General features: G+C 42.5%; 1 protein-coding gene across 1 annotated transcript; it reads left to right on the plus strand.

Moving 5' to 3' along the window:
• Positions 1–4,253: 4,253 nt before the first annotated feature.
• Positions 4,254–26,945, plus strand: wnt3 (wingless-type MMTV integration site family, member 3). The gene is made up of 4 exons (XM_034119489.1): positions 4,254–4,333; positions 17,795–18,036; positions 21,063–21,328; positions 24,220–26,945. Exons 1-4 carry the CDS (start codon positions 4,254–4,256, stop codon positions 24,697–24,699), a joined length of 1,068 nt encoding a protein of 355 aa, XP_033975380.1. The 3' UTR covers positions 24,700–26,945.
• The last annotated feature ends 363 nt before the right edge of the window (positions 26,946–27,308 follow it).

Below are 27,308 nucleotides of genomic sequence, written 5' to 3' on the forward strand. Positions count from 1 at the left end.
AGCGAGGATGCTGAGGTGAGGCAGCAGTCCCTCTGCTACCGCATGACTTCCAAATTCTCTCCAGACAAATCATGACATTAAACACGATGCACTTCCTGTGCAGACGGAGCACATAGCACACTGGGTCATTATGATTATCTGGTATTCATTTATCAGGCAATTACTTCACAGATGGAGCCAAATGAAAATCTGGTTCGTGGTCATGCAATTAGAATGGGAGATTTAAATTTGCCAGAAGCGGGAATTCATGCAAAAATATGTAAAGGAGCGTACATTTAAATAAATGCAACTCATAAACGCAGCCAAACAGATGAACAGCTTTGTCATTGTGATGGAGCACATTTCATTATCATAGCAGCAACAAATAGAAACCCACAGGATCCAGAGAATAATAGGAGAGGCATTGGGAATTTGCAAACTGCTCCGGCAAAATGAGTAATTTCTGGATGCCCTATTGTGTGAAGAGCTTACAGGGTGAGGGCTCTGAAAGGAAGAGGCAAAGGAAGGATATAAACATGGAGGCAAGTGAAATAAAGTGAAAGATGGAGGGAACGAGACGGAGAAGAATGAAAAGAAGTTTGTGAAGGGAGCAGGGCGGGATTGGGCGTGTTCAGAAACTTTTTCGCTACAGCCCAGTGTGTGTAGATACCCTCCTAATCCTGGTTTTATTGGCTGCCTGTGTCCAGCCATGCTGGTCGGATTGAGTAGGGAGGGTAGAGTGGTGGGGGGGGCAAACACATGTCCTTCTTTGTGGTAATACGCTGATTAGGCCTGAGAAAGAGCCGGACCTGGTTACGGCCTTTTCTCAGGTAACCGTAGAAACCAGCTCAGTAGGGGTGCGCAGTGCCCCCCCCTGTACACCTACTGATGCAGACACACAGAACAAGGCCTTCACTTGCAGAGGTTTGTACAAAACACAACAAGTGTTGTTGAGGACTGTTCATTTTAGGATCAGTCCCTGGAGTTCACAACTGAAATGGATAGTTTGGATGTTTTTAAGTGGGGTTGTATGAGTTACTTATAGTCAGTGTTTTACCTACAGTAGATAGTGGTCAGCAGAGTTAGCACACAATGTACAGCTGTGGAGGGGGGCGCAGCCAAGCGTATTTTAGACACCTAAAAGAAAGGCCCAGTAAAGACAAAAAAGTTAAGTGCATTCAATATTTTGAATATTTGTACAGTTTTACGCTGTCAGACAGCCTTTCCAAAGCCACCACATTCCATTGAAAACCCAAACCAGTCACAGTCAAACTAACCGGTCCAGGCACCAGTAGACCAGCAACTCCTGTGTTTTGTGTTGTTAAATTACTGTATGTGTCAACTGAGTTTGGTTGCATTAAAGAGAGCAAATTAAACTGCTTAAGTTCCCATTAGAAAGGACAGTCGCAGCAAGCTAAAGTGATGTCAATATAAGAAATATAGCGTAAAGTTAAACCAGTATAGATGTTTTGTTGGTGGGGTTTTCTTTAGAAAGGTAATGTTGCTGGTGCTGTTCCCCTCCACAGCAATAAAGTACATTGCTTTCCTTCGATGTTGGTTCACCTGTCTGTGACCACCATCAATGGATTGTATCCCATTCAACCCCACAAAAACATCCCAACTATCCCTTTAATTGCTGTTGACTTTCCAGACAGTTTGTGTTGCACTTGTGGCCTCGACCTGGGAAACGTGGTTTCAATGTTGCTCCGATGTAGACCGCAGACTGATTCCTCTGCCTGTGCTCATAAATTAGACCAATGTCACATTCCCCCCCATCCATCCCTGGCCCTGCGCACCGTCTATAGCTCCTGCAGAGCAAGTGTCGTCCAAATCCCAGAGCTGAGCTCGGCACATTTCTGGCGATGCTGTAACACATGACAATGTTTATGATGGGAAACAGACCTGCCTCATTGTCAGCACCGCGATGACATCTTGACTCGAGGCATAGAAAAGCCATCTTTATTGGTATAATGCAGAAGACTCCCCACCACGACTGGCAACAGTGCAGGCTTCATAGGAGCTCCACAAAGATATCGATCAATTATTGTCACATTTAGAGGCTCGGAGGACCCCCCCCCCCTCCCCTCTCAAACAGGGCGGTAGGTCGAGTGCTGCTCACTCACTGCCTGTTTCCCTATCTTCTTTGTTACGGAGGAATAAAACACAGAAGGGGCGGTTGAAGGGGGGCCCTCCACTACTGACCTCCAGACTGTGGTCACTGAGCCCTCTCCCCACGGTGGGCACTCAGCCTCCTCTCTGCAGAGTGCACGCTCCCAGCCCCTGCTGAGCGACCTTCCAGCCCCCTCAGTCCACCGAGGCTCCCTCACGCCCTGGAGATCCTCAGCAGAAAGATCGCGGCCCCCAGGCAACACACAACAGAGGGACAGACAAGGGGGATATTTTTTATTTCAAGTATAAATACTGCTGAAACAGTTAAAACAACAGTGAACGTGCGATATTTGAGTCACCTGTCACTCTAACAGCATACTGAACTGAATTAGTCAAATAACCTTCAGTTGCAAAGGTGTACAGGTATCAAATGTTTGTAATTGTGTACGGGTGAAATGTTTCCTGAAAGTCAACAAATAATATCTCATTCATTTTTTTTTGTTGCTACAATATTAAATCAGGATGACACCAACAAAACATCTCTTACTATGTTACTGAACTTATCATGACTTTCCTCACTTGGAAACAGATCTCCCAAAGGCTGGCTTCCACATGGCTGCACACACTTAATCTACAAATCGGTCAGGTAGTCCATCTGGTCTAGTTACTTGTTAATGTATTTCCAATGAGTGTCACATGTTTTAAATATGTGGTTTAAAAAGCCTTAAAGTGTAGTGCAAATTGAATGAATGAAATCAAAAAGCAGAGTTCTCTGCTACCCCTGACATAAGTCTCTTAAGGGCAAAGAAACTAGTAGAAAACTGGCCGATACATCTGAATAATCCTGATGTGAGAGAAGTGTCAGAGCCTCACGGATCATCAAAAGTTATGTTCTGTGATGTATGAACTTTATTCTGATGAACCCCTTCATTACTGGCTTCAAACTGTCTCCAGCAGTGGTTGTTAGTGGTCATTCTTTCCATGAGTGCTAATCCTTTGAGACAAAACTCTCAAGATTGTTATCACTACGTCTGGCTCTCTTTGATCTCTGCCGGCTATCTTGTTTGTATTCGTCCTGATCAGTTTCCTTGTGTGTGAATCAAATGCATGCTCACTTCAGGCTAAGTCCATCACAAGTGTCCCACCCTCCTCCTTCACTCTATCTGCCTCCCTATCCTCTCCCCCCCCCGTCCCACGGCTGCTCGCCCCGCAGCCCATCAGAATGACAATAGTATTGATGTAAAATGTGTCGCCTTTGGGCCGCTGAAGCATATAACCCTGCATGCCTGGCCCAGCCACCACCACAGTTTATGGCTTTATTGTGTCCCCTTTTATGTCCCCCCCTGTTGGGGTGGGAGGACAACAATTTAGAAAATTCACTGTATATGTCCCTGTGAGTCGGACAGAGATTATGCGTGTGTGTGTGTGCATATATATCCGAATCAATTAGTCAGGGCGCAACCCCTAAAAATCAATGTGTCAGAACGAACGTCAAACCCCGTATCGAAGAGAAAAAGAGAAACTGGCCTGCATCTCTTCACCTCCAGCCACTATTTTTTTTCAATGATCACACATGAAACAAGTTGAGTAACAACTCTGCTCTACCTTTCTTCATGTGTCCCTCCCTCTCTCATTTCCCTCCCTCCCTCCCTCTTTTCACTCTTTCCTTTCTTTTCCACATTACCAGGGGGTGGCGTGTGATTGACAGATGGGAACGAATAATAATTTTTTTTTCGTAACCTAAGGCCATCTCCTGTGATTGGCTTGCCAGCTGACATCTCCAAACCTCATTCCCCCCGCCTCTCCCCCCCTTTAATATTGGGCCTGTGGATGAGGCATCCTCAGGGAGAAAAAAGTAGAGAGAGAGAAAAAGATATCTACCTTAGGGAAGAACCTCAGAGAGAGGGAGGGAAGGAGAGGACGGGTAGGAGCGTGTGTGCATGTGTGTAAGAGACACTTATTCTCTTAACTACTAGGAGACAGACACACTTTCCTGGCCCGACTCAAAGAAGGGGGGAAAACAGGAGGAAGATTTCTTTTTTTCTCAATATCACTTAAATCTTCCCATCATTCAACCATCAAGCTTCTCTTCCTGGAAACTCTTCTTCATTGCCTGCTGGAAGTTCTATGTATTGATCCCTCTCACACACTACAAGGCTTACCTCATGGATTTGTATCTGATTGGATATTTGATGTGTGTGTGGTTGTCCAGCTCACGGGTGCTTGGAGGCTATCCCATCTGGTGGTGAGTACAAATCCACAGTTTCAGCATCAGACCCTAGACGCATACAGAGAGATTTTGTTTTTTGGGTCAAATGATTATTTCTGAGGGGGCAGAATGTGCACTTTTAGAGTGGAAAAATGTTCCGGCCCAGTCCAAAGAATCTTAACCTCAAATTCTAGTGCAACGGAAAAGGCTCTCCGTCCTTTTCCCCTCTATACTCAGATCCATTTATCATTTTGGAGTATGTTTTGATGCAAAGGGGATGATTTTTTTAGTTTGTGAGCCTTTAGATAATTAAAAAATATGGAGGGTTTTTTTTATTTAAGGAAAAATACTTTGGCGAAGAGGTTGCCATGTTGATATGAATTGTCAACAGCACTGTAAGGACTTATGAGGCTTTTCAGCCACAACAATAACTCATCAGATCATTCATTTTTACATAAATTGTAGATATCGCTCTCCGATGATGACAACGCTGTTGTTGCTCGTGAAAACTCAACAAAGCCTCAAAAGAGGCTCTTTTTTCTAAACCATAATCAATTTATTTCTTGAAGTACAACCATATCATTTTAGGAGAGCCTCAGGGAGTAGAACAATCATGACTTATAAGATGAGCGTCATTTTGTTTTGTTAGCTATTGTGCGTCACTGTTCTACATTCAGGCCGGCAGCTCCCAAAAATTGCACTAATTTCAATCTGAATTATATTTGCCTTTTTTTGGTAGATTCATGTGTTGTACAAACATTTTTGCCAGTGATAAACATGAACACAATAAAAAAAAATACAACAAATTTGCAATCTGCTGAGGTATCGGCTGTAATTAAATTAATCCTTTTTTTTTAAACAGTTAAGCTTTACAGTTTGCTTTTCAATTGCACCACAATTCACCCCCTCCACTACGGATTTGCCAGGAGACAATATGTTTAGGTGCCGCAGGGTTTTATTCTTTGTTAAATTATCCCAGATCGCTTTTGGCACCAGTAACTGAAATGTAGAGGTTTATCTCATTACAAATTCAGCTACATGCAGCTGACCTCATAGCTCCTGGTCTTCTTTTGTAACATAAAGCTTGTATTTTGGAGATATTTGCGAGGGCGTATGACAAAGCTCTTTTGGCTCACAACACAATACTTGTCAGAGCCACTGCACTTTTAGTAGCCCAACAAGCATGTGGTCCCACCGTAGTGCTGTCCAAACCACGAGCATCTTCTGGTTTCATTTACAGAGCAGGCAGCTGCCAAGCACACAGGCCACAGGGCTGAAGTGTTAATGGCAGAGAGGACTTTACACCCACTGCTGGCTTCAGCAGGACCCATCAGACAACAGTGACAAAGAGCTTGGGATTCTCTCTCTGTGAATTACCTGCAGCTGTTCTGTTCAAGGAGCTTACATGACACTGGTGTAATGTTCGAACCTCAACAAAGCGCACCACCTTTGATTTGGGTAGAGGATTTTGAAGTGTAGGCCATGGAATGGGTTACTGTAAGGGTGGAGGGATGAAAAGCAGTAGCCGTAGCTCCAGGTGACTGGGCAGGTGCTGAGGAATTGATGTCAAACAGCGCTGTCAGTGGCGTCACCCTGCGGTGTCCGAAAAGAGACAAAATAACATGTTGCGTCAAACAACAGGGTGCCGAGTTTCAGCCAGCCAGGGCCCGAGCAGGCTCCTCTCAGCTTCTGTCTCAGGGGCGAGGACTTGGCCATAAATTCTCCAGCCAAGGTGGGACGGGTTGGAGGGAAGAGCACTTTTGACTGCTTTATGCCTGGCAGCTTTGCTTTAACAAGATGGGGTGTTGAAAACAAAACAGAGCATAAATAACTCCGCTGATATGCACATATGCGTGGAGGAAAATGAGGTGTAGTAGAAAGACACAGAAAGCTAATGAGGTGGGTTTGGAAAAGGCGCGACTGAGCAGTAAATTGCCTCCTTGAAATGCAAGAATGCTGGGGAAATGGCAGCTTTAAACAACAAAGTTTGCGAGAATTTATGACAGCATCCCTACATAATCCACAGGTCTCTGTCCAATTATCTGACAACACCATACAGCCTGTTTGGTTAGGGAATGAAAAAGATATCTGTTTTTTGGACGTATTGCTGTTATTCACCTTTTAACCTGCATTTAAAAATCAAAGAATATCTGAGAACTTGCTGAGGACTATGACATAAGCGTTGTTTATAAAAGTCTCGTCTAATATTGTATTAAGCCCGTGTGGCTTAACTGATAAACTATTTTCAGAGCAGCTTAAGCCACTCTGTCAGCCAGCTGTGTGTTTGTGTTCTTTGCGTAAACAGCAGCGGTTGTAAGTGAATGATGACAGTCACTTTCAGCAAGGAATTACCTCAGCTCAATTTACTTCGATGCCAAACATCGAGCAACGGCAGAGATCATGGCTTTAACTCTGTCATATCACAGCCACTAAATGGTTAAATCCAATAACTGTTATTCTCTTTACCCTCTGTTATCACAACTGTTAAATCAGAGACATAATACACTTGATGTACATTGGTTTGCAATTTAAAGTAGGGCCATCAATTTTCCTCACAAATATTTCAAATGCTTAAACTTAAAATGTAGATAAGTGCGGTTAATAGGAGGGATAAAGAAGACAAAGGCGGATTAAAAAAAAATGGCGCAAGGGTTATTTGCTTTCAAATGTTTTAAACCACAAAGCTATTTTGTCTTCTTTTGAGATAATGTCAGCATACATTATCAGCTTTAATAGGCAAAGGATGCAGTCCTGATCATCCAAAGTTTCTTGGATTAGTGCACCAGACAGGGCTTTGTTTTACTTCCACTCACTGAGGAGAAACAAGATTGCCAGTCTGAGTAGGAAACACAAGAAATATGAGGAAGTCAAAACTGTTAGCAAGTAACTCGACATCATGGACAAAATCTAGTTTTACCATTTGCCAAATCTGAAGAAAAACAATTTGACCAGTGTAAATACTATTGTAAAATTAGGCCCTGTGCATTTCTTTTACTTTCAAGGATCAATTTCAACATCCTTTAATTAAAATTTGAAGCACGTATAAGCCTAAATACGGCTTCCTGACTAACATTGTGTTCGCCGTCTTGGAGTAGCCTTAATATTGTCATACCTCTCGGAAAATCTCACGCAAAGCTATCTAGATTTACCAAACTGCCAAGTCTATACACAGACCTATCCAGTTCAACCTGAGCGGCTTAAATGGGGCTCTAGAGTCCATCTCTGGGTCTCAGGAATGTCATTATCTGACTGTGACACCCCCCGCCTCCAATCTTCAATCCAATCTTCAACCCCAAAAACCCCTACCATTGGAAAAGGGATCACTTAAATGATTCTTACTGCGGGAAAATCCTCTGTCTGCCGCCTTGTGTGAAAAGATCAAGGATGTTCGGGTATTATTCTCAGCATTGCGGTGGAAGGTATAGAGAAAGGAGCAGGAAAGTCCAGAAGAATGTCATTCATAAGACACTTTGGGGTTCCATTATGAATGGCTGAGGGCCGCCATAGGGCCAGGGTCAAAGGCAATTTTGGGCTAAAGCCAAAGAAAAACGTCTCCGCAGAAAGAGACATCCACAGGGATACAGGAGATATGGAAGCAATTCCTCAAAAACATTTATGACTTAGACATTTGTTGAAAAAATTAAAATAAATCAGATTATTTACGTAGGTAAAGTAGTACTACTGTGAAAATAATCACAAGTCCCGCATTCGAAACCTTTCGGAAGTGAAGTACACATTGTGCAGTAAAATGTTCCCTACCTTCTTTGAGAGTTATACTATTATTAATATTGCTAAATGAAAGCGTATTCTCTTATTAGATTCTTATTTGATTGACAACTCCCAAAGATCAACTTTTTAAAATGTTTCTTTCAACAAAAGAAGCTAGATCTAGATGGGCAATATTCCTTCACACCAAGTCAAAGTTGTGGGAAGCAATATTGTTTGATTGGTCGACAAATTAAACAAAACACCAGTTCTACAGTGTTTATTTTCTTTTTTTCTAAAATTGGCACTGAGCCTCAGTCTAACAATGTTATTGGTCACATTAAGCATTTACTTTGTATAACTTGAATTTGTTAGTTATAAACTAACATAAAGTCAACTAGAATTGAGAGTTTGTGCAAGTTCAGCATGAATAAATGTTACCTTTTGTCTTATGCACTAAAACCTGCACCAGTCTTTAACTGTACGGTCAGTGAGAGTTACCTTCATGTTCTCAACAAACATGTTTCGTGACAAAACAAACTAACAAAACTGTCGTCACTGAACAAGCATGTGGGATGACATTACAGTCAAACCCAAGCTAGGCAAGAGGTTCAAAGGAGAGTGGTATTTCAAAGCAGCGAAGGTGAGTTCTAATCTTCACACACTATCAAAGGACACGCAATGGGCTCTTGTAGGAAATGACAAAGTCCCCCAGTGCACAGCTATTAGCTGCACTAAAACACAGGCCAGGGCAGTTCCTCAAAGGGAAAACTGCAACGGCCAGAGGCAAAGAGATCATTAGGGGACACACACGTGTGGAGGCACACACACACAATATTTAAAGTCTTCATTACCTGACTGATCTCACCTGTATGGCTTGTTTCAGAGGTTAATTATTAGCAGAAAGCAATGTCTCTAACACACAGGGTCACTGACAGAGATGTGTTGCTCACACCTGTACAGCCTATGTTCAGTGGAAGCCCTCAGGCCACTGACCAGGTCAACCAAACAACAAATCAGAGTGCAGTGAAGAAAGGAAGACAGGGCCATCATTCAAAGTCGCTCAATTACAGGGAATAAGGTTTAAATAGTCAGAAAATAGAACTATATTTTTACAAATAGAATATGAAAAAAAAAAAGCCTGGATCTCAAAATCATTATTTTTTTCTTAGAACAAGCAACCTTGCTTTTCTTTTCATTTAAATCAGGTAGAATCAGATCACTGATTACGAGACAACGATTGCTTATCTGCTTAGCCTTGCAGCAAGCTTTGTGGAAACTGGAAAGTTTGGTACAGTTCAGCCTGCACCGAAAATGTTTTGATGCACAACACCCAGCCCTGCAGAGGGATTCAGAGCAATAAAAGGGAGAGGCAAAAGCATGCATGACATTTCATTCATTCTTTGACATGCTGCCTGTTAGAGAAATATCTGCAGACTGGCAAGCTCATTTCACCGGGTTCGACCCCATCAATATGGAATCACTCCACAGCTTTTTTTTATGTTTCCAAATTACCTAAGCGTGCGAAAGTCAAGAGCAATTAGGTTTTTAAGTACTATCAAACACACAATGTGGTGTTTGAAATTGCGACAAAGAAATTCCAGACATACAAAGGAAGATTCCAGACAATCCACCACGAGTTATGATTTGCATAGAATGCATTACTGCTGACAATTCAAGCAGCAGGGCCAACAAGCTGGCCCTAATGAGCAGTGGCAGGGAACAATGCACTGTTTGAATGTGTGGTTCATTCACACAGTCCCTCAAGACTCTCATTCAAACCAGCTCCATCCTTTCAAGACAACAGATCAGACTCTGTAGTGTCCACCTACAGACACAGAGCTTACAGTCTGACGCTCATTTGTCGGTGCCTTGTTCTCCGCAGAGCTACTGCTGCTCTCATTCACTTTCTGACAGGCAGGTTCACAAGTGTACACCCTGTTAAGCTTCCTTCTTCACGTCTCCATACTTGTGACTGCAGGGCTTCCTTGTCCCAACTCCACACTCTTTGCAACAGTCTGCAGAGAGGGGAAAGAAGGGGAGGTAACAGAGGTAAAAAACAAAGAACAGGTTGGAACATTTTTCAGGGGTCCTGTCATTTTTTATCTGATCAGCCAGGAGCTGTTGGACTACAAATCAAAAGTGTGCAGAAAAAAGAGAGAAGACAACAAAACACAGACAGGAGCTTTGCATTCCATCCTCCACCAGGAAAAGTCCCATCCTCGGGCAAAGCCGGCAACTTTCCTTGGCCCACTTACTCTCTTCCGAGTGTCTGTATGTCTCTGCGGACGCTGTTGTGGGATTTATAAATCCCAAAAGGTTGGGAAGGCAATGTTCTCAATGCACGCTTCTGACTGCTCTCTTTTAGCAACACGATGTCCTCGGGGCGAATCTGACAAGTTGAGCTGCAGCGGCAACATATAGAGGTAAATTAGAGGTAGATTAGAGTTTAATATATATATATATATATATTTAACATATTCTGCAGAGGCCTTTTCAGGAGCCTGGCTCTCACAGAGAAAGTCACAGAACACACTCAGGAGAACTCAGCGCTTAAGGCACAAACCAAGCATAAGCTAACATTATTAATTTATCTTTAATGAAATAAGTTTCCTTGTTCAGACATGGCTGAGAACGACTGGCACCATCATCCACAATAGCAAATACATTGGAATGTTATAGCACTTATCAAATAGGATCAAATATGTTACTCAAGACTAGGGCTGCACAAAATAGTGTTTTAAATCATTATCACAATATTAACTTTCCCAATAACCCGCAGGGCAATATCGCACACGTTTTTAAAAGAGACCTAAACTGCACTATGTAACTGTAAACACTTTTCTTTTATTAGTGTTTTTTGTGTTTAGTTCGATGTTCACTTTGTTTATTAAATAATATTGGATACAACTTTTTTGTATTCAAGCAATATACTTAAAGCAGCGGAAAGACAGAACTACCATTTTCATATGTGTTTGTTTATCATAATTAATATTGGTATTGCAATTATTTTTGCAATTTTACATTAACAGATGTGTTTCTCATAACATGCAGCCCTACTAAAGAATTAATTATTTCAAATTCCTTGTTAAATCTACTTATCTGTATTCTTTAAAATATCTGCAAGTAATACTTTTTATATAATGCTCTTTGCTACTAAAATAAAAGTGAACTAACATAGAAACCCTAATTCCACATCACCTAAAAACACATCCCAGTGTCCCAGCTTGTGATGAAACATAATGGATTATATCATCATGTGTAAGCAGTTTTCAGCATGTCGTGCAACAAGCATGCAAACCTGGTGCAAAATTAACACAATTACAATGGTTGCCCAGAATGAGCAATACTAATAAGGCGTCCCACCTCTTGCCATCATCTCAGTGATAACCTTGTTGGAAGTGGGAATGTACAAGTACCAACAGAACCAGGTAGCTCTTTCTGCCTTCATACATGCATGCAGGTTTCCATAGGTTTTTGAACAGTGCCTAAGGAATAATGCATGGAGGGATGGATTGTGACAGGCTCTCTAATCCCTCGCTTTTCCTCCCTGCTTCACCCTCATACTTCGGTTGCCACTTTAACACTCCAATTTGTTCTAAACAACAAACCACTAAAAAACTCAGTAAGAACACCCTGAAGGTAAAGCATATTTCAATGTGTGCCTTTCTGACCAGTATACAAGGTTAGTAATTACAGCTGAAATTAATGGAAACAAATGTCACTAGATCCCGTTTTGAGATATCAATATTTCTTAACTAGTATATTTTCCAATGTATGTTTCCTTCAATTACTACACAACTATTTTTTAGAAGGAAACATAGTACTTTTTACTTCATTATAGCAATTTCACAGCTAAAGGCATAGTTATTATCGCAAGCTCAGATTTGACTGCATGTGATTTGCTTATAAAAAACGAATTTAATAAATTAAACAACAGCAGAAGACTTTTTGCCTCCATGAGTTCTATATTAGTGAAGTATCTGAATGGAAATGTTTCTATGTTGTGGTTTTGCTGATGTACTTTAGCAAAGTAGCTAGAAGCCCGATACAAAATATTATTTAGCGTAATTCACGTCACTTGTCATTAATTAAGGACCGGGTGCGCGAGGCATTATTAAGGAGTAGGCTACTATGTGTAGTTATATGTGCTATAATATTCAGGATACGAAATTAAAACGCAAAATGTTTCAAAAGACATGTTAGCAATGTTTGAGGAAATCGTCATGCATCAAAACTACATTTGATATTAAAAATATAACGCTACATTTGAAGAAGGGCTATTGTTAACCTACCGCTACTTCCGTTTTCATCTGAAGGCTAACGTAAACACATACATTATAATTTGAACGTTGCTTTAAACAAGTCAGCAGGTTGTTCAAGAACACTTACCTCTATTTTGAAGACATGTCCAGATTCCTGAGAGTCTTTTGATGTTTTCCAAAAAGTTAACTGTTAGGAAAGAGAAGATGAAGAAGCAAAGTAATCTACATTCTGACCAAAGATGGCAGCCGGAAGTGACATATGAACAATGATTTGGTAGTTAAATGTAGGCCTACCATGAGCATTTGTTACATTGTCAACACATTGTCAATGTTTGACTTAAATACAAAAAAGCAACATTTAATTAATATTAAAATAAAAATGCAATCATAGAAAAAACAATCACATTCTAGATATTTGTGCCTAATAATTTAAATAGTTTAATAATTCCATATTGAAAATGTAAACATTATATGAGGCACATACTGAGGCTAAGCAAAACATTAATGAAAGTTAAATGCATGAAATGATTCCTTAAAGTAATGTAATCACATGTACAATGTTCATTTGAGTGCATGCCTATGTGTGGAGGTCACAAGCCATTGCAAGGTTGTTTTCGTGCAATTTAAGGCAGTTTTTCAGTATTAAACGTGTTTCACAACAAGGTAAGGACCAGGAACCAAAATAGTGTGTAGAGGACCAAGATCAGGTTGGCCCAAAAATATAGATGTTAATATAGATTTTCTTCACTTTAAGATAAGCAGCATCTCTGACACGTCAAGTTTGAACAACTGTAAAATCTAAATATGAGGATGCACTTGGTTAATATAACTAATGATTAATGAGGCAAAGCCATAGATCAGCACCCCTGTCTTTAAATACTTGTATACAGGCCCTGGTCATGAACTTCAAACTGTTTCTGTAGACCATCAAGCTTAAGGCAGTGAGGTCAGATGTCATGTTCTGCTCAACAGGTTCAGAGGGTCACCTGGTACTATTTGTGCCTCAGGACATATGAGGCTGTCACACAAAGAAAGCTCATCTGTGCACAGACATGTGCTACACACTGACCCCTGTAATGCAGACCTCCAACAATAGCAGCTGAAACATATAACACATTGCTTCTCAAAGACTTCTATAAGATGCTGCCACTTCACTTTTCCATCCTAGCAGCAGAGTGCATACTGTATTGCATTGGGAGGGGTTGAGCCAAAAGTATTTGTTTACAGTGCTTCTTGATTGCGTGAATTTCCACTCTTCAGCAAGGTGTGTGGTGGAATCCCTTTGTTTCCTCTGCTTCATTTTTGTGGTTTCCAGCAGCCCGTCATACTTTCACATCAGCCCAGTTCAGATACTGAGAAAACCCCCGACCAAGCCGTAAACCCCCCCCAGGCCAGTAGAGGCCCCATACGGACCTGCCTGGGCATGCACCTGCCAAGCCCTGCCGCTCGCTGCTGCTCTGCTGCTTGTCTCGTCCCCTGCAGCAGATTCCCCCGGCATTCTGCCTCTGTGGAGGTCTCTGCGTCTGCTGCTCCCTCACTCGGTTGAGACACGTTGCTCATGGCTTCCGAGAAGTGAGGCAGAGCAGGCAGGATCAGCATGTGGTCTGCATGCATGCATCTTATGTGTGTGTCTGTTTGCACGATACGCCTCATAACCCCTAAGGGTTAAGACTCTCATTAGCACCTAGCCAAAAAAGATATCCCTTTCATCTCATCTATCCATACAGTATGGATCAAGTGAGGCACATCATTTGCAAACAAAGACAAATAGCCTGACAGACCCACAGACTGTAGTCTAAACATGCTATGTCCACCACAAAGTCCCATGCGGTTTTATAATTGATTCCATCAGAAATCCTAAGTTCACTTGCTAAGCCTGCATGTCAGAGTGGTGGGCAAGAGGTTTAGCTGTCCTGTATTAAACCCGAAATATCAGAGGTTGGCACAGAGGTCTCAATAAAGAGTTTGAGTTTTCTTACTGATGTTGTTGGCGAGCATGTGACACCAGGGTTCAAATTCAAACTCCGTGCAGGGCAGCACTCACTCTGGTCCACCCTTTGACTAAGAGATTAATGGGCAGTAACCGAGCTAGTAGACAGTGTAATTAAGGCCCTTAGTCACTCAGTCACCAGACAGAGTGAAGTCAGCAACACTTGAACTCAGTGATGTTGGAGGGATTGGGACTGGCAGATGAGCTAATGTGGCTAACTTCGCTTGGGTAAACTTGAGACAAGAACATGAATGAGAATGATGAGCACTCTTACATTTCAGCATGGGAACATGAAATTGGGCAAAACAGCATTTTTAGGTTTGAATTATTAAGTTGGATATAAAAGAGAAGACACTTATTTTTTCCCTGTGCATAACAGTGTTTGAAAGTTAAATAGTTTGACGTAATTTTACTTTTTGAGGAACTGCGATCGGACGGGATTTCATATTTAGAATTGTTTGTTGTCAGTGTCAATCAGGAAGCTGCTGCTAAATACACATGTGGCTCATAGCTGATTATGTAATCTTAATATATTATATTTGCAACAGCTGTAAAAGCAAAACAACTTGATACCTGGGAGCCTTTTGCAACAATGCACTCCTGAGATCAAAAACATTGTTTGCGAGGTTTTGTGGGGGTAGGGTTTTGGTGGTAGCCATATGTAGAAAGCAAAAGCGCACATGAGCTGTGAACCTATCTAAGGGGGGATTTTTTCCCCAGTGACTTCAATGGTTTGACTTTTGTGTTGGGGTGGGGCACTGCGCTGCACTCATCTGTCACAGTCAGTGGCTGCTGTGATTGGGTTGCACCCTGCGGGGGTCCTGAGGTCATCCTGAGTGGCGCTCTGATCTGATCAGCGTCAATTGTTCCCCCATGATCCTCTCATGGCCTCCAGCGTCACGTTGTTCGCCCAGACTCAGCCAAGTGCTGGAGAGACTGCTCGACACTGGTGAAGCTCTTTTCTTATAAATGTTGGCAACAGCTCTTCAAATCCCTAACCCTGTAAACACCAAAATCACACACATTTATTGTCAAGCCAAAGGACATTTTTCTTGCATTCATTACCCCAGAAATGACAATTTATATATCTTATATATATTACTTACTTTGTGTTACCCTTACATTCTTGAAGAAACCCTTTTATGGCAAGCCTTCAAGGTAGACAAGGAATCACAAAACGGAGAAAAGTGTTGAGGATTTGTAGTAAGTAGGGGCTGCGTTTAACAACAGGAAAAACACGACGGCATAAGCAGTCTCACGCTTTCACAGGCGCAATTGTCATTCATGCGAGTCTGGTAGATTACAGTGTTTTAAAATTCATGTGTTTTGGAAGTAGTGAGCATATGACAATGAATTAGACTTTGATTATACTGCACTACTTGCGCGAGGGTTTGTAAATGAATGTTTTTGCTGTTGTTAAAACCAGTCACCATTTTCATGAATTTCTCAAGACTTACCCTTTGAAATTATTTGATCAAGAGGCATGCGAAAAAAGTTTTCTTCTCAAATTCAAGAAAACAGGGGTGGAGTAATTGATAGGCAAATCAAAATCTTTAAAAAGGCAGACCTGTATATGTATGGTTCTTCAGGTGATACACTGTATGCCTGGATATACATCAACAAGACATTTGTGTCTGACATCCAACAGTAGATGCATGACTCTCTGGAAGACACCGCACAGTTTTGTTTGAGCTTGTCATAACAAAAAGCATGTTAAAACATGGGCATGGCAAACATATTTTCAGTCTCTCTGTCTATTATTCCAAGAGAAATAGAAAGCAATTAAAATTAATTACCAGAGTGAAACTATAATTGTTTCTGGCATCACAAGCTGATCTTGGCCGCCGTGTTGTGGTGCTAAGGCACATCTGCACGAGCCTACTGGTGAGGCACAAATGTTCAGATATGCTGTTTTTGTCCAACAGCAAGCCAAGCTGTAATCGCTGTCATTGTTATCAAATCAGATACCAAGGAAAGCCACAAATTAAAATGGAACTGGAGAGGCAGGTGTTTTCATATATTTGATATGTATCAGGGAATTTTCCCCAACCTTAGCAGACAGGTTCTTGTGTGTTATCTGTTAGATCTGCTGATCTGTGTATGCTAACAAGTGGGAACACTTTGAAAAGTCAGTGCTAATAGCTTGTATCCCTGCCCTGAAGTGGGCCTATTAGCCCCCCCTCTCCTGCTGGAGAGAAAAAGACCAAATAAACAAGAGCTCTAGTATAACTACATTAAACAGATAAGTCAATAAAGCACTCCAGTATAAATCACTGTACTGTCACAGAGCTAGGCTTACAGTTAAACCTCAGATGAATGAAAACAGACGAAGAGCCTCCATGGCAGGTAACAATCGTTTCTATTGTGGGGCTGAGCTCAAGTAAGGCACAGACTTGAACTGTGACGCAGACAGTCTTACTTGCTACATCCTACGAAATAGGTTCGTAAGACGAACAAAGCCAAAATGATCAAATTGTAAATGTTGTCTCAACACAAGCATCAATACAATACTTTGCCCTAAAACAAATAACATTAAGGTGATTCATTGATTCAGCACTAAGCTGTTGAAATAAATAGAGAATGATTAAATCTGTGCCGTCCTCCCTCTTCAACCTAAACAAAATCCTCAAAAATTGGCAAAATGTTGATATAAATCAAGAACTATCTGAACAAAGAATGTACATCCCTTGGCATACATAACGTTTGTCTTACCTTATTTTTTATTACTAATCTGACAGATATCCCGATGTCAGCTTTCACCTCCTGATAGTTGTTGATTCAAATTATTTCAGCCAATACCAAAAAAGTATTGAGGTACAATATGTACTCTAAACATTTTAAAAGTTACAATTGTATGTAATCTGAATTGAGCCTGTTTGGCAGTGATTGCTGTGACAAACCTCCCTTGACCATGATGCAGTTCTTTCTATTTCTTGTCCGCTATTGTGCTTAAATGCTTGATATGTCATTTTCAACCACTAAGGGTATTCTCAATCTTTTGATTGACAGAAGTCAAAGTTTGGTGGCATTACAAAGTAGCATGGGAGTTTGTCATTGCAGTCAACTTATCTCGGTTTGTTTCGGAAGTTTCCAACATTCAGGATATAACAAGAGCCAAATTATGTGCAGAAATCTCCTCCTAATCCAAAACAAAAGGACATGGTGTTTAATACCTGTAAAATGTTAAAGTCAAAATGAGTGTTCACCCAGTAAACACAGGATGCATACGATTCAAGCTAAATGCTAACATTTACTTAGATCCAGACATCCAGTGACATATATGTCATGGATGTCCAAAGTTGTCCAATGTCAACAGTATTACAGGCTACCAAATGGTTTCCAATACATTCTAAAATAGCTGGAAAAAACGTTGGATAATGCAAGTACACTACTCAAAATACATAAACAAAATATAACATAGGCCAAGTTGTTTTCAGAAATATAAATGGGGAAATGTTGCATATCATACCTTTAACCAGAATGCAGAGATGTGTTTATCTCCCGCAGTTCTCTGTTAATCCTCTCTGTGTGTCGCAGGTCCCTGGCCCTTGGGCAGCAGTACTCGTCTCTGGGCTCCCAACCCATCCTGTGTGGCTCCATCCCCGGCCTGGTGCCCAAGCAGCTGCGTTTCTGTCGCAACTACATAGAGATCATGCCCAGCGTCGCAGAAGGCGTCAAGCTGGGGATCCAGGAGTGCCAGCACCAGTTTAGGGGCCGGCGATGGAACTGTACCACCATCAAGGACAACCTGGCCATCTTCGGCCCTGTGCTAGATAAAGGTACATTATCTAGAGGCACTTAGACTTAGAAAAAAGGCATGCATTTTGTAACAATGTAAATATGTATAAGGAGCTGAAAATAAATATCGATTTAAATGATCTGTGCCAAACATCTCGCTACTGTTAAAACTATGACAGAGGCTATTGCAAGCTAATAAACCCTTAGGCTTCGCACTGTCTGATTGTTGGGCTTTACTGACAAACTATGGCAATTACAATAATATACACCTTTCCCGGCTGCAGTGAGAAATGAGCGCAGGTACAAGCACTGACACATTATTCAACTTCCATCCATCTTTACCTTCAGTATCACATTTGTCTTCAGACCTATATTTCGGATTTCCCAACCGTGTTTACACTCTCAGGCATGAAAGAGGGTCAGCTCGGTAACTCCATCAACAAAGCCTGACAAGTAGGGCTGATATACTGGAGACATCCATCAGGCGCTTCACACGCAGAATACTAATTGTAAGATGTCTCCACACTAACTGTGTTCTTTAAACAATCCTGCTAAACCTAGGACAATAGGCACAGGTGTCCTGCTTAAGGCCCTGCAAACCCTAATTATAAAGGTAGGAGTTTGTGTGTCGTGATTGGAAATGAATTACCCTGTGTGTCAGAGGGGAAGGAATCTGGGCAGAAATGGGCAGTGTGAGCAGTCCAAGCTCCTCAGTCAAATAAAAGGGAGAAGGGAGAAGGGAGACCAAATGAGATTACAGGCAATAGAAAAGGGACGGGGGGCTCCGCAAAACCCCTACTGTGCATGAAGACCAGTGCGCGCCTCACACAGTCCAGCTCCCACGGACACCCCATTCACACGCCCTTTTGACTCTGTCATGAAAACAGGCTGAAAGGGGATCTCTCCCAACCTAGCCCGGCTGAACACTTCAGGGATAGGGAAGTGAAGGAAGAAAGAAAGGAAGGAAGGAAGGAGGAAAGGTAGCGTCTCACTTTGGGAAATGATAAATGGAAGGGAAGCAAGAGCTAGCAACCACCAGCCCCAGCCACCTTGGGCTGCGTGTTGGCCATGGTGGTGCAGTTGGTGGATGCCATGGGGGAAGTGGGGGGTTGAGCTCCTGTGGTGGGTGGTGGTGTATGGGATTTCAGCTCAGGGTGTTGGCGGAGGGGTGGCTGGAGAGAGAGGGGGGTTAGGGAGTTTAGGGAATGCCAGCTCCGGGCAGAGCGGGGCTGTGGGGGCGCGAGTCGCTGGGCCCTTTGTGTGGGTAATACAGTGTGACACAAGGGAAACAAAGGCGGATTGATGGACCCAGCAGGTAGCAGAAGCAGCGCTAGCCATGGCTAACAGCCAGAGCTCCAGGGGCCTAGGGCTCACAGGCCCCTGTTGTGGATGGCCCAGAGCGGCTTGCCAGGGCGAGCAGGGATGCCCAACCTGCGGACGGAGTGGCATCCAGTCATGCAAGGATCATAGGGATATTGATCAAAACAGTATCCAAAACCAACTTAACACAACCATTTTTTGCTACTTATCATTAATTGCCTTGAAATTGAAGCTCAAGTCCCATAAACGTACATGTCTTGTACGTTTTTTCATGTATAACATTGTATTAAGTATTTACGACTGGTATCTTTGTTTTGAACAGCCAACAAACTACAGATGCCAATAAGCCTAAAGCTATGATCTGTTATGTTGTACCACATGGGGACATTCATGCATGATTAAGGTGTGAATGGTCATTTTTGAACAAAATAACTTTACTATGGATGAATGATGAGATAAAGATGCAAGAGTAAAGTTACTTTTTCATTGTTAGATTTAATAAGGGAATTCAAAAAAAGGACATTGTTAACATGTTGGTTGAATATGTATTTGAATAAAGCTGTGATTTACAGAATTTCATAAAGACCCTAAAAGATGATAATCTTAGCATCTGTAATCTCAATTATTAGCATCAGAAATACGGATATATTGAAAAAAGAAACATAACAGCACAGATATTGTCCCTTGGGGAATCATAACAAGCTAACATGTTTTTGTTTTTGAAACTATGCTTGCAGATATCTTCAGGGTGGGAAAATATGACTAGCCTCCAGCCAAACATTAGTAAACTGTCTGTGGCTTGTAAAGTAGTCTGAACGGGTCTCAAAATCCTCATTGGCAGTGAAACTGGTCAGGAATGTTTGGCTTTAGAAGCCACTGTGGTCTACAAACGACTGGTTTAATTTTCTGGTCGTGTCCGTACAAAAAACTCATATGACGCATCACAAACTCAGGCCACTCAATGCTCTTGAGAAGTAAAACCACTGCTTAAGGACTCCTTCCCTTACAGTACCTGTGTGTGTGTGTGTATGTGTATGTGTATATGTGTGTGTGTGTGTGTGTGTATGTGTATGTGTGTGTGTGTTACACAGCTAGTGGAGTGTAATGGGTGAGCCACGGTAAGTGTGCTATGATTGTGAAACAATGGTGTCTGGTTACATAATAAGCTGTTGCCTTCAAAGGAGGCGTAACTCCATCCTTCAGTGTGTAAAAAAGAAACAGGCCGACACACTGCTAGGTTTCAACAGAAGGCCTTGGGCCCTGAACAGGGACGTGTAGGAGGAGGAGGGGGTGACAACATTCCTGAAACACTATCCAGATGCTAAACAGCACACCTCAGGGATGACAGGAGGTCACTGAGATCCCACTGAGCGTTAGGCCCTCCTGACACAACCACAATGGGCTGATGTCACTGCAGGGACTCTGTTTTTTTTTGCTCCTTCATGTCCTTCCTCAGCGCTGATGGTGATTATATGGTAAACACTCTGAACCATGTTTACGTATTGTAAAAAAAGAGGGTTCTCATTTCTTTCTCCATATAAGGCTTCTTGTTTTTCACAGTCGTACATAAATGTGCCTTCTCAAAGATGAAATGCTGTGTTAAAAGGTAGTTGCCTGGGGGTGTCCCTTTCAATACTTCTGTCTGGATGTTGGCAGCAGTAAAGATTGCCGGGTCCGTGTTAAACACAAGATTGACACACTCTCTATATCTGTCTCCTCTCTGTCTGTCTTCATCCGTCTCTCTCAGCAACCAGAGAGTCAGCATTTGTCCACGCCATAGCTTCAGCAGGTGTGGCGTTTGCGGTGACGCGCTCCTGCGCCGAAGGCACCTCCACCATGTGCGGCTGTGACTCCCACCACAAGGGACCCCCCGGGGAGGGCTGGAAGTGGGGCGGCTGCAGTGAGGATGCAGAGTTTGGGGTGCTGGTGTCCAGGGAGTTTGCAGACGCCAGAGAGAATCGCCCAGACGCTCGCTCGGCGATGAACCGCCACAACAACGAGGCAGGACGCTCGGTAAATACATTTAGACACATATGAGGAATGTGCCAATGTCTGTTAGGTTTCTGTATTCCATATTCACATATTGTCAAAAGTATGTACCCATCTGAACATCACACTCCTATTTGATAGTTCCAAATTCATAGGCAAACATCTTCTGCTATATCAGCCTTCAATTGTCTGGGAAAGCTTACCACAAGATTTCGTGAAGGTATTATTGAATGGATTTAACCACAAGATATACTACACTGACGACAGCTGATCAGGTCTGGCTCACTGTGAGAATTCCAGGTCATCTTGAAGGTGTTGGAAAGGGTTGAGGTCAGGGCTCAGGTCAGACTAGTCAAGTTCTTTCACACCAAACTGGGAAAACCATTTCCTTATGGAGCTGGGAGTTGTCATGTTGAAACAGGCAAGGGACAAACACAAACTTTTGGAAGCTCTATGCTGCAGCATTAACATTTCCAGCCCATTCTTCAGTCTGATACCAATTCACAAAGCAGCATTTTGCATATGTATGAATTGCATCAAGCATTCAAATAACTCTAATGTAAGCATCTGTTTGTAATAAGTTTGGATTGAGAACTGATCAAAATATCCTTTCACTTAAACCAAGAAGCCAAGCTTAATCAGAGGTGGTCAGTCCACATACTTTTGTCCAGACACAAAAGCAATTACCACAAGGATTAAGTGATTGAAAAGCACTGGTTCAATAACTGTACAACTGACTCAATAGAGAAGAAGGTTGCATTGTTGAGCACATTTTTTGATAGTACTTTAAGTCACTGTAATACATCACATTAACTGGAAGGTCACTGGGAGAGCGCAGACCTACGCCAAAGCCAAATGCCCCAGTGAAAAAATATTTTTCGTATCCACTTTGTACAACTGATTTCAGCAAAAGTGGAAAACAGACACGGAGATGCAGTCAACAATGGACAACGGTCTGACTGTGCTGCTAAAGGAGAGAATTTACCCCGACAACATTACAGTGTGGAATTACTAATTGTTCGTGTGACTGACAGGGATTTGGTATTTGACTTGTCTGCATATTTCTGAATTTCCACCTATAAATGAGCACTTGACTTTGAATGACTGGTTAATTACTCATCTAAGCAGCACCCTCCCACCTCACCTTCCATGCCTTGCATCCCAATGAGAAAATTCCCTGACAGTCAAATAACCCGAGTGAGTTGAGGGGAAAAGAGAGGAAATCAGCCCAGACTTAAAACATCACTGGCTGCTGTCACCGCTAAGAAAAAGAAATAGGCTCCCCGGCTGCTCGCTGAGGGGCAAATGGAGGGACCACACGGCAACAAGAGGGCCCTTTGATGTGAGCACACAGGAGCAGGGAGACCACAGGAGCTAGCTGAACAGCAGCACTGTCAGGAGTCTCCTCTCCACCTGGCCCTCTCACGCTCCATTATTTAGCCTCAAGGGCCTTTGGGACTTGATGTTGGCATGACAAGCTCACAGGATGATGTCACTACAAGCCCCCCCCCCCCCCCCCCCCCCCCCCCCCCTTCCTCAGCCCCACTCTCCCTTACTTTAGCCAGAGGTGCCACAGCCACCTGCCTTCCGCCCCAGCTGGGGGAATTCGGCAGCTAAATATAGCTGTTGAATTAAAGCACAAAAAGAAAAAAAATCAAAACACAAAGGTAAAATAAGCCCTGCGGCGAAACACTCATGATGTGAGCCAGTGACTTCAGAGAGAATTAGCGGCAGCAGAAGAGCCTCTGTACTTCACAGCTGCATGACACTTAAATAAATTGCAGCCATTGACATATTGTTTTTCTTGGCCTGCTCTGTGAGTCTTCAGTGGTCTGCATTACCTAATTACCTGCACATTTCTGACCATAAAAATTCCAACAGATCTTGCTTGATGTTGACCGACTTACCTGCCCCACAAGCATTGAGTCACCTATCAAATTAAGACCACTACATTTTTGGTTAATTGCACTTTAAAGGAATACTCCACCATAAAAAATCGAGCTTTTTAGTATCAAATTCTCACTGCCTGTAGGCCTTGGTCCCAGAGGATAGTGGGCGTAGTCAGCTTGAATTCACAGCAGCTTAAGGGGATTCCAGTGGTAACAGACGCAGCAAACAAATGTCAAAACCTCCAAAGACACTTCTCACCACCTCACTCCAGAAGCTCTGCCAAGAGAGGTGTATTCAGGGATTTCTTGGCTAAGGCCGAAGTGGTTTATGCATTTAAGAAGTTATATTCTATATCTTTGTGTCATGACACTGGATTCCCTTGTAACTATACAGTAAATCCAAGCTGATGGAGCAAGCTTCAGATCCACCTTTAAAGCCTGCAGGCATTGACTCTTTAGATATATTTTTAGTTGAGAACTGCTTAAAGGGATCATGAGGAAATGCGTTATGAAGGCTTACAAGTTGGATGCTTGCCAGGATGATATCAATGCCATATTGGCCTTATCACTATGATCCCATTTTTTTGGGTTTGGCTGTTCACATTATTCGTTAAATGGTGGCCAATTGAAGGTTCCAGTGTGAACTTGATAGTCCTGAACTGACCCATGTGTGGAAAAGATGTCAAATGCTGTCGTGCAGGAGTAAACATGGAGGCCAATGAAGTCAACGTTTAAGCGTTCATTTTTAAGTTGGTGTGCACTGGGATGATAATACTAAAACGTACAGTTTAACCATTATTATACTTAAAAGCTTTATCACATCACAGTCCGTCAACTGTTTACTTTCTTTCATGTCTTCCATGCTTGTATTCTCCAAGTGTCTCCTGCTAGCTAACAAAGGTAGCATAATGGTCACAAACATCAGAAGGTGAATTTGTAGGCCTAATTTGTTTAAACCAGGAGAGCAGATATAAGCTTTAAATATTCCTACAAGGTGAAAATAAAAGTGTCTTGTGTGTTTCTCAGACCATCCTGGACCACATGCACCTGCGCTGTAAGTGTCACGGCCTGTCGGGGAGCTGCGAGGTGAAGACCTGCTGGTGGGCGCAGCCGGACTTCCGCATGCTGGGCGACTACCTGAAGGACAAGTACGACAGCGCCTCGGAGATGGTGGTGGAGAAGCACCGCGAGTCCAGAGGCTGGGTTGAGACGCTGCGGGTCAAGTACAACTTCTTCAAGCACCCCACCGAGCGCGACCTGGTCTACTACGAGGGCTCGCCAAACTTCTGCGAGCCCAACCAGGAGACCGGCTCCTTCGGGACGCGCGACCGGGCCTGCAACGTGTCGTCGCACGGCATCGAGGGCTGTGACCTGCTGTGCTGCGGCCGCGGACACAACACCCGGACTGAGAAACGCAAAGAGAAGTGCCACTGCATCTTCCACTGGTGCTGCTACGTCAGCTGTCAGGAGTGCGTGCGCGTCTACGACGTCCACACGTGCAAGTGAGAGGCCGGTGCTTTCAGAAAAAACTGGACTACAAGTGCTGCCCATCCACACTTCAACTCTTTCACTTCCTGCACGACTTTCCCCGCATCCCCAAACACAGACTCTGCATCTCAAGCAAAAACATATTCATCAGCACACACACTCAGGCCCTAATGGGTTATGGCACATCAGCTATGGATACTTCTATACCTTTATTTTTTGTAAAAACCCTTCCTTGAATCCAAACCACTACATTACCATAAAATCGGAGGCAGAAAGCGTCCTGTGTTGACCCGGCTGATCTCTAATCTGAGGTCAAGGAGTTGTGCCACTTCTTCCTTTCCCTGCGGCATCGGCCCCCACCTTCCCCCTCGTCTTTATTTATTTCCCCCCTCCATGCCAACATAATGTCTGTGGCATGTACAGTAACACTTTTTACCTGGGAGAATAATGCAGTAAAAAAAAACTCTCTTTGCTTTTGAAACAAAGCAATGTCTAACTAACACCTCACTTCCATCCCGGCTGGTTTACCTTTTAGTTTTTTAGACTAAACCAACCTCTACACCGTCACTCCGCGGTAAGTGACACTGAACAGCCCCAGGAAAGCATCACTTTGTAACTACTGAACTGAACAGGTGCTGGAAGTGCCCCCGTCCTGTCTTTTGTAAACTACTGAGCTGATGAAATCCTCAGTGTTGCTTCTCTCCCCGCTGACTGACTCGACCGCACCAGTCAACCTGGAAGATATATGCTACAGTCGGATTTTATAGCCCTGCATTTCTGAAATATTACCATTGGGCTGGGACTGGAGGTATGCAGCATGTGTGTGAACAAGCATGCTCATTCCACCAACTAACAACCCTACACATGTATATTTATGCACTATTCAGCTACTCCAGGTGGGAAAAATGTGAGCATTGTTTATGCGAGCAAATTCTCAGTCGTTACAAGTTGTTGTGAATTATGACTTTCTTCCTGCATACTGTAAATTGCTCATAATTTCCACACATGTGATGCAACGCAGTCATACATCATTATTATAAGGAATGACAACTACCAGGGTTCAAATGATATGTCCAAGTAAAAGATCATTTGTGGCTGTCTCATTTATAAATGTATGCATCAAGTGTGGGTCAAGTTTCAGCATGCTTTTTATTATTAATTCTGGTCTTATGAGCAAAGTGATTATTGGGAGATCTTATTAATTCAACTCTTCTTGCATTCACCAGGTCCATCTTAGAGACTTTTGTACGACTCAAATCTTTCACTGTAAAAATGGAGAAGGGGGACATGTGACGACATGTGGAGCCTAGAGTGGGTTCCGATTGGCTTTTACACCCGGCCTTCCTTCTCTATGAGTTTTCTCTACGTTGAGGTTTTTACTATTGTCAGAAGACCCCAAAAACACACCTGCCTCAAAGATTTGGAAATGGAGATATTGGAAGAAAATACTATTATTTAATCTAACCCTGCTTATTGAGAGGCATCGGCCTAGTTGAGTTATTATTTTATCTTTTTGATAGGTGTGATTTTTTGGTCGACAGAAAATACTTCAAGACACTAAAGGGACAGTTCACCCCAAAATCATAAATATATATTTTACACTCGTACCAGTGGTACTTTTAATCAACATAGATTGTTTTGGTTCGGTAGTAAGTGTTGGAGATATTGGCCACAGAGATGTTTATCTTATTTAAAATATAATTCAACTAGATGGCACTCGTACAGTGCTCAAAGCTCCAGAGGGACTATTTCTACCGAACTACATGAGTGGATGCACACGTCATTTTGTGTGGTGATGTGGTTGGCTGATGTAGTTCTTTAGACAAATCACTGCAGGTTTTTTTTTTAAATGCCACCTAGTTGTAGAGAAGGTGGTCAATACTTCCATTTCAGTACCAACACCAAAACGATGTAGAGGGAGAAATTGTATTTTTGGTTTTGGGGTGAACATTCCCTAAAGCAAAAGAGCGTTAGGAAACTTCATAAGAAGATGATTTATGTCTGCAAGATGTGGATGTGTGTGTGAATGACGGCTGCCTGTGACAGTGGTGAATGGAAAAAAGACGGATGGTTGGACGGATGGATGGCAGGATTCACACTGTGAGAAGTTTCCACACAACATGTTCTGACAGTCCCACCTGCTTCCTATTAATTATATTCAACAAACATACCCAGTAGTGTGTAGGCTGTACTCTCTTTGCGACATAGCTTAGCATTTGTGTCATGTTCTACACAGCCCTGCCTACCTGGGCCTACCTTCCTATGTTCAGTACCCCCCCCCCCCCCCCACCACTTCCCCCGCTATATCCAAAGTTTTGTACAAATGTTTTAAAGTGAATAATTCCCTTTTTATTTTATAATCGTAAATGTTATGTTTTTATAAATATTATTTATTATACAATGTATATATCTGTATGACTGAACTAAGATTATATATTTGAACAACAAATCTGTGTCATGTTCTTTTTCATTGCGTTATAGCTTCCTTTTAAAAAGCCAGTTTGGGCAGCAAGTCATCAACAACTGTTTCAGTAGCATAAGTATATAAACTAGTCTTACCTTGTCTGTTTCAAGACTTTTTTTCTTCATTACCAAATATCAAGTTAGGCATACTACAAGATGAATAA

This window comes from Trematomus bernacchii, unplaced genomic scaffold (assembly GCF_902827165.1).
Source record: "Trematomus bernacchii unplaced genomic scaffold, fTreBer1.1, whole genome shotgun sequence".
NCBI classification, from domain to species: domain Eukaryota; kingdom Metazoa; phylum Chordata; class Actinopteri; order Perciformes; family Nototheniidae; genus Trematomus; species Trematomus bernacchii.

Bases quoted from the DNA above. Each gene is read 5' to 3' on its own strand.
- wnt3 (XM_034119489.1), top strand. From the start codon at position 4,254: ATGGATTTGTATCTGATTGGATATTTGATGTGTGTGTGGTTGTCCAGC. The intron at 18,037-21,062 runs GTACATTATCTA...CGTCTCTCTCAG, and splicing joins CGGCCCTGTGCTAGATAAAG to CAACCAGAGAGTCAGCATTT. The intron at 21,329-24,219 runs GTAAATACATTT...TGTGTTTCTCAG, and splicing joins ACAACGAGGCAGGACGCTCG to ACCATCCTGGACCACATGCA.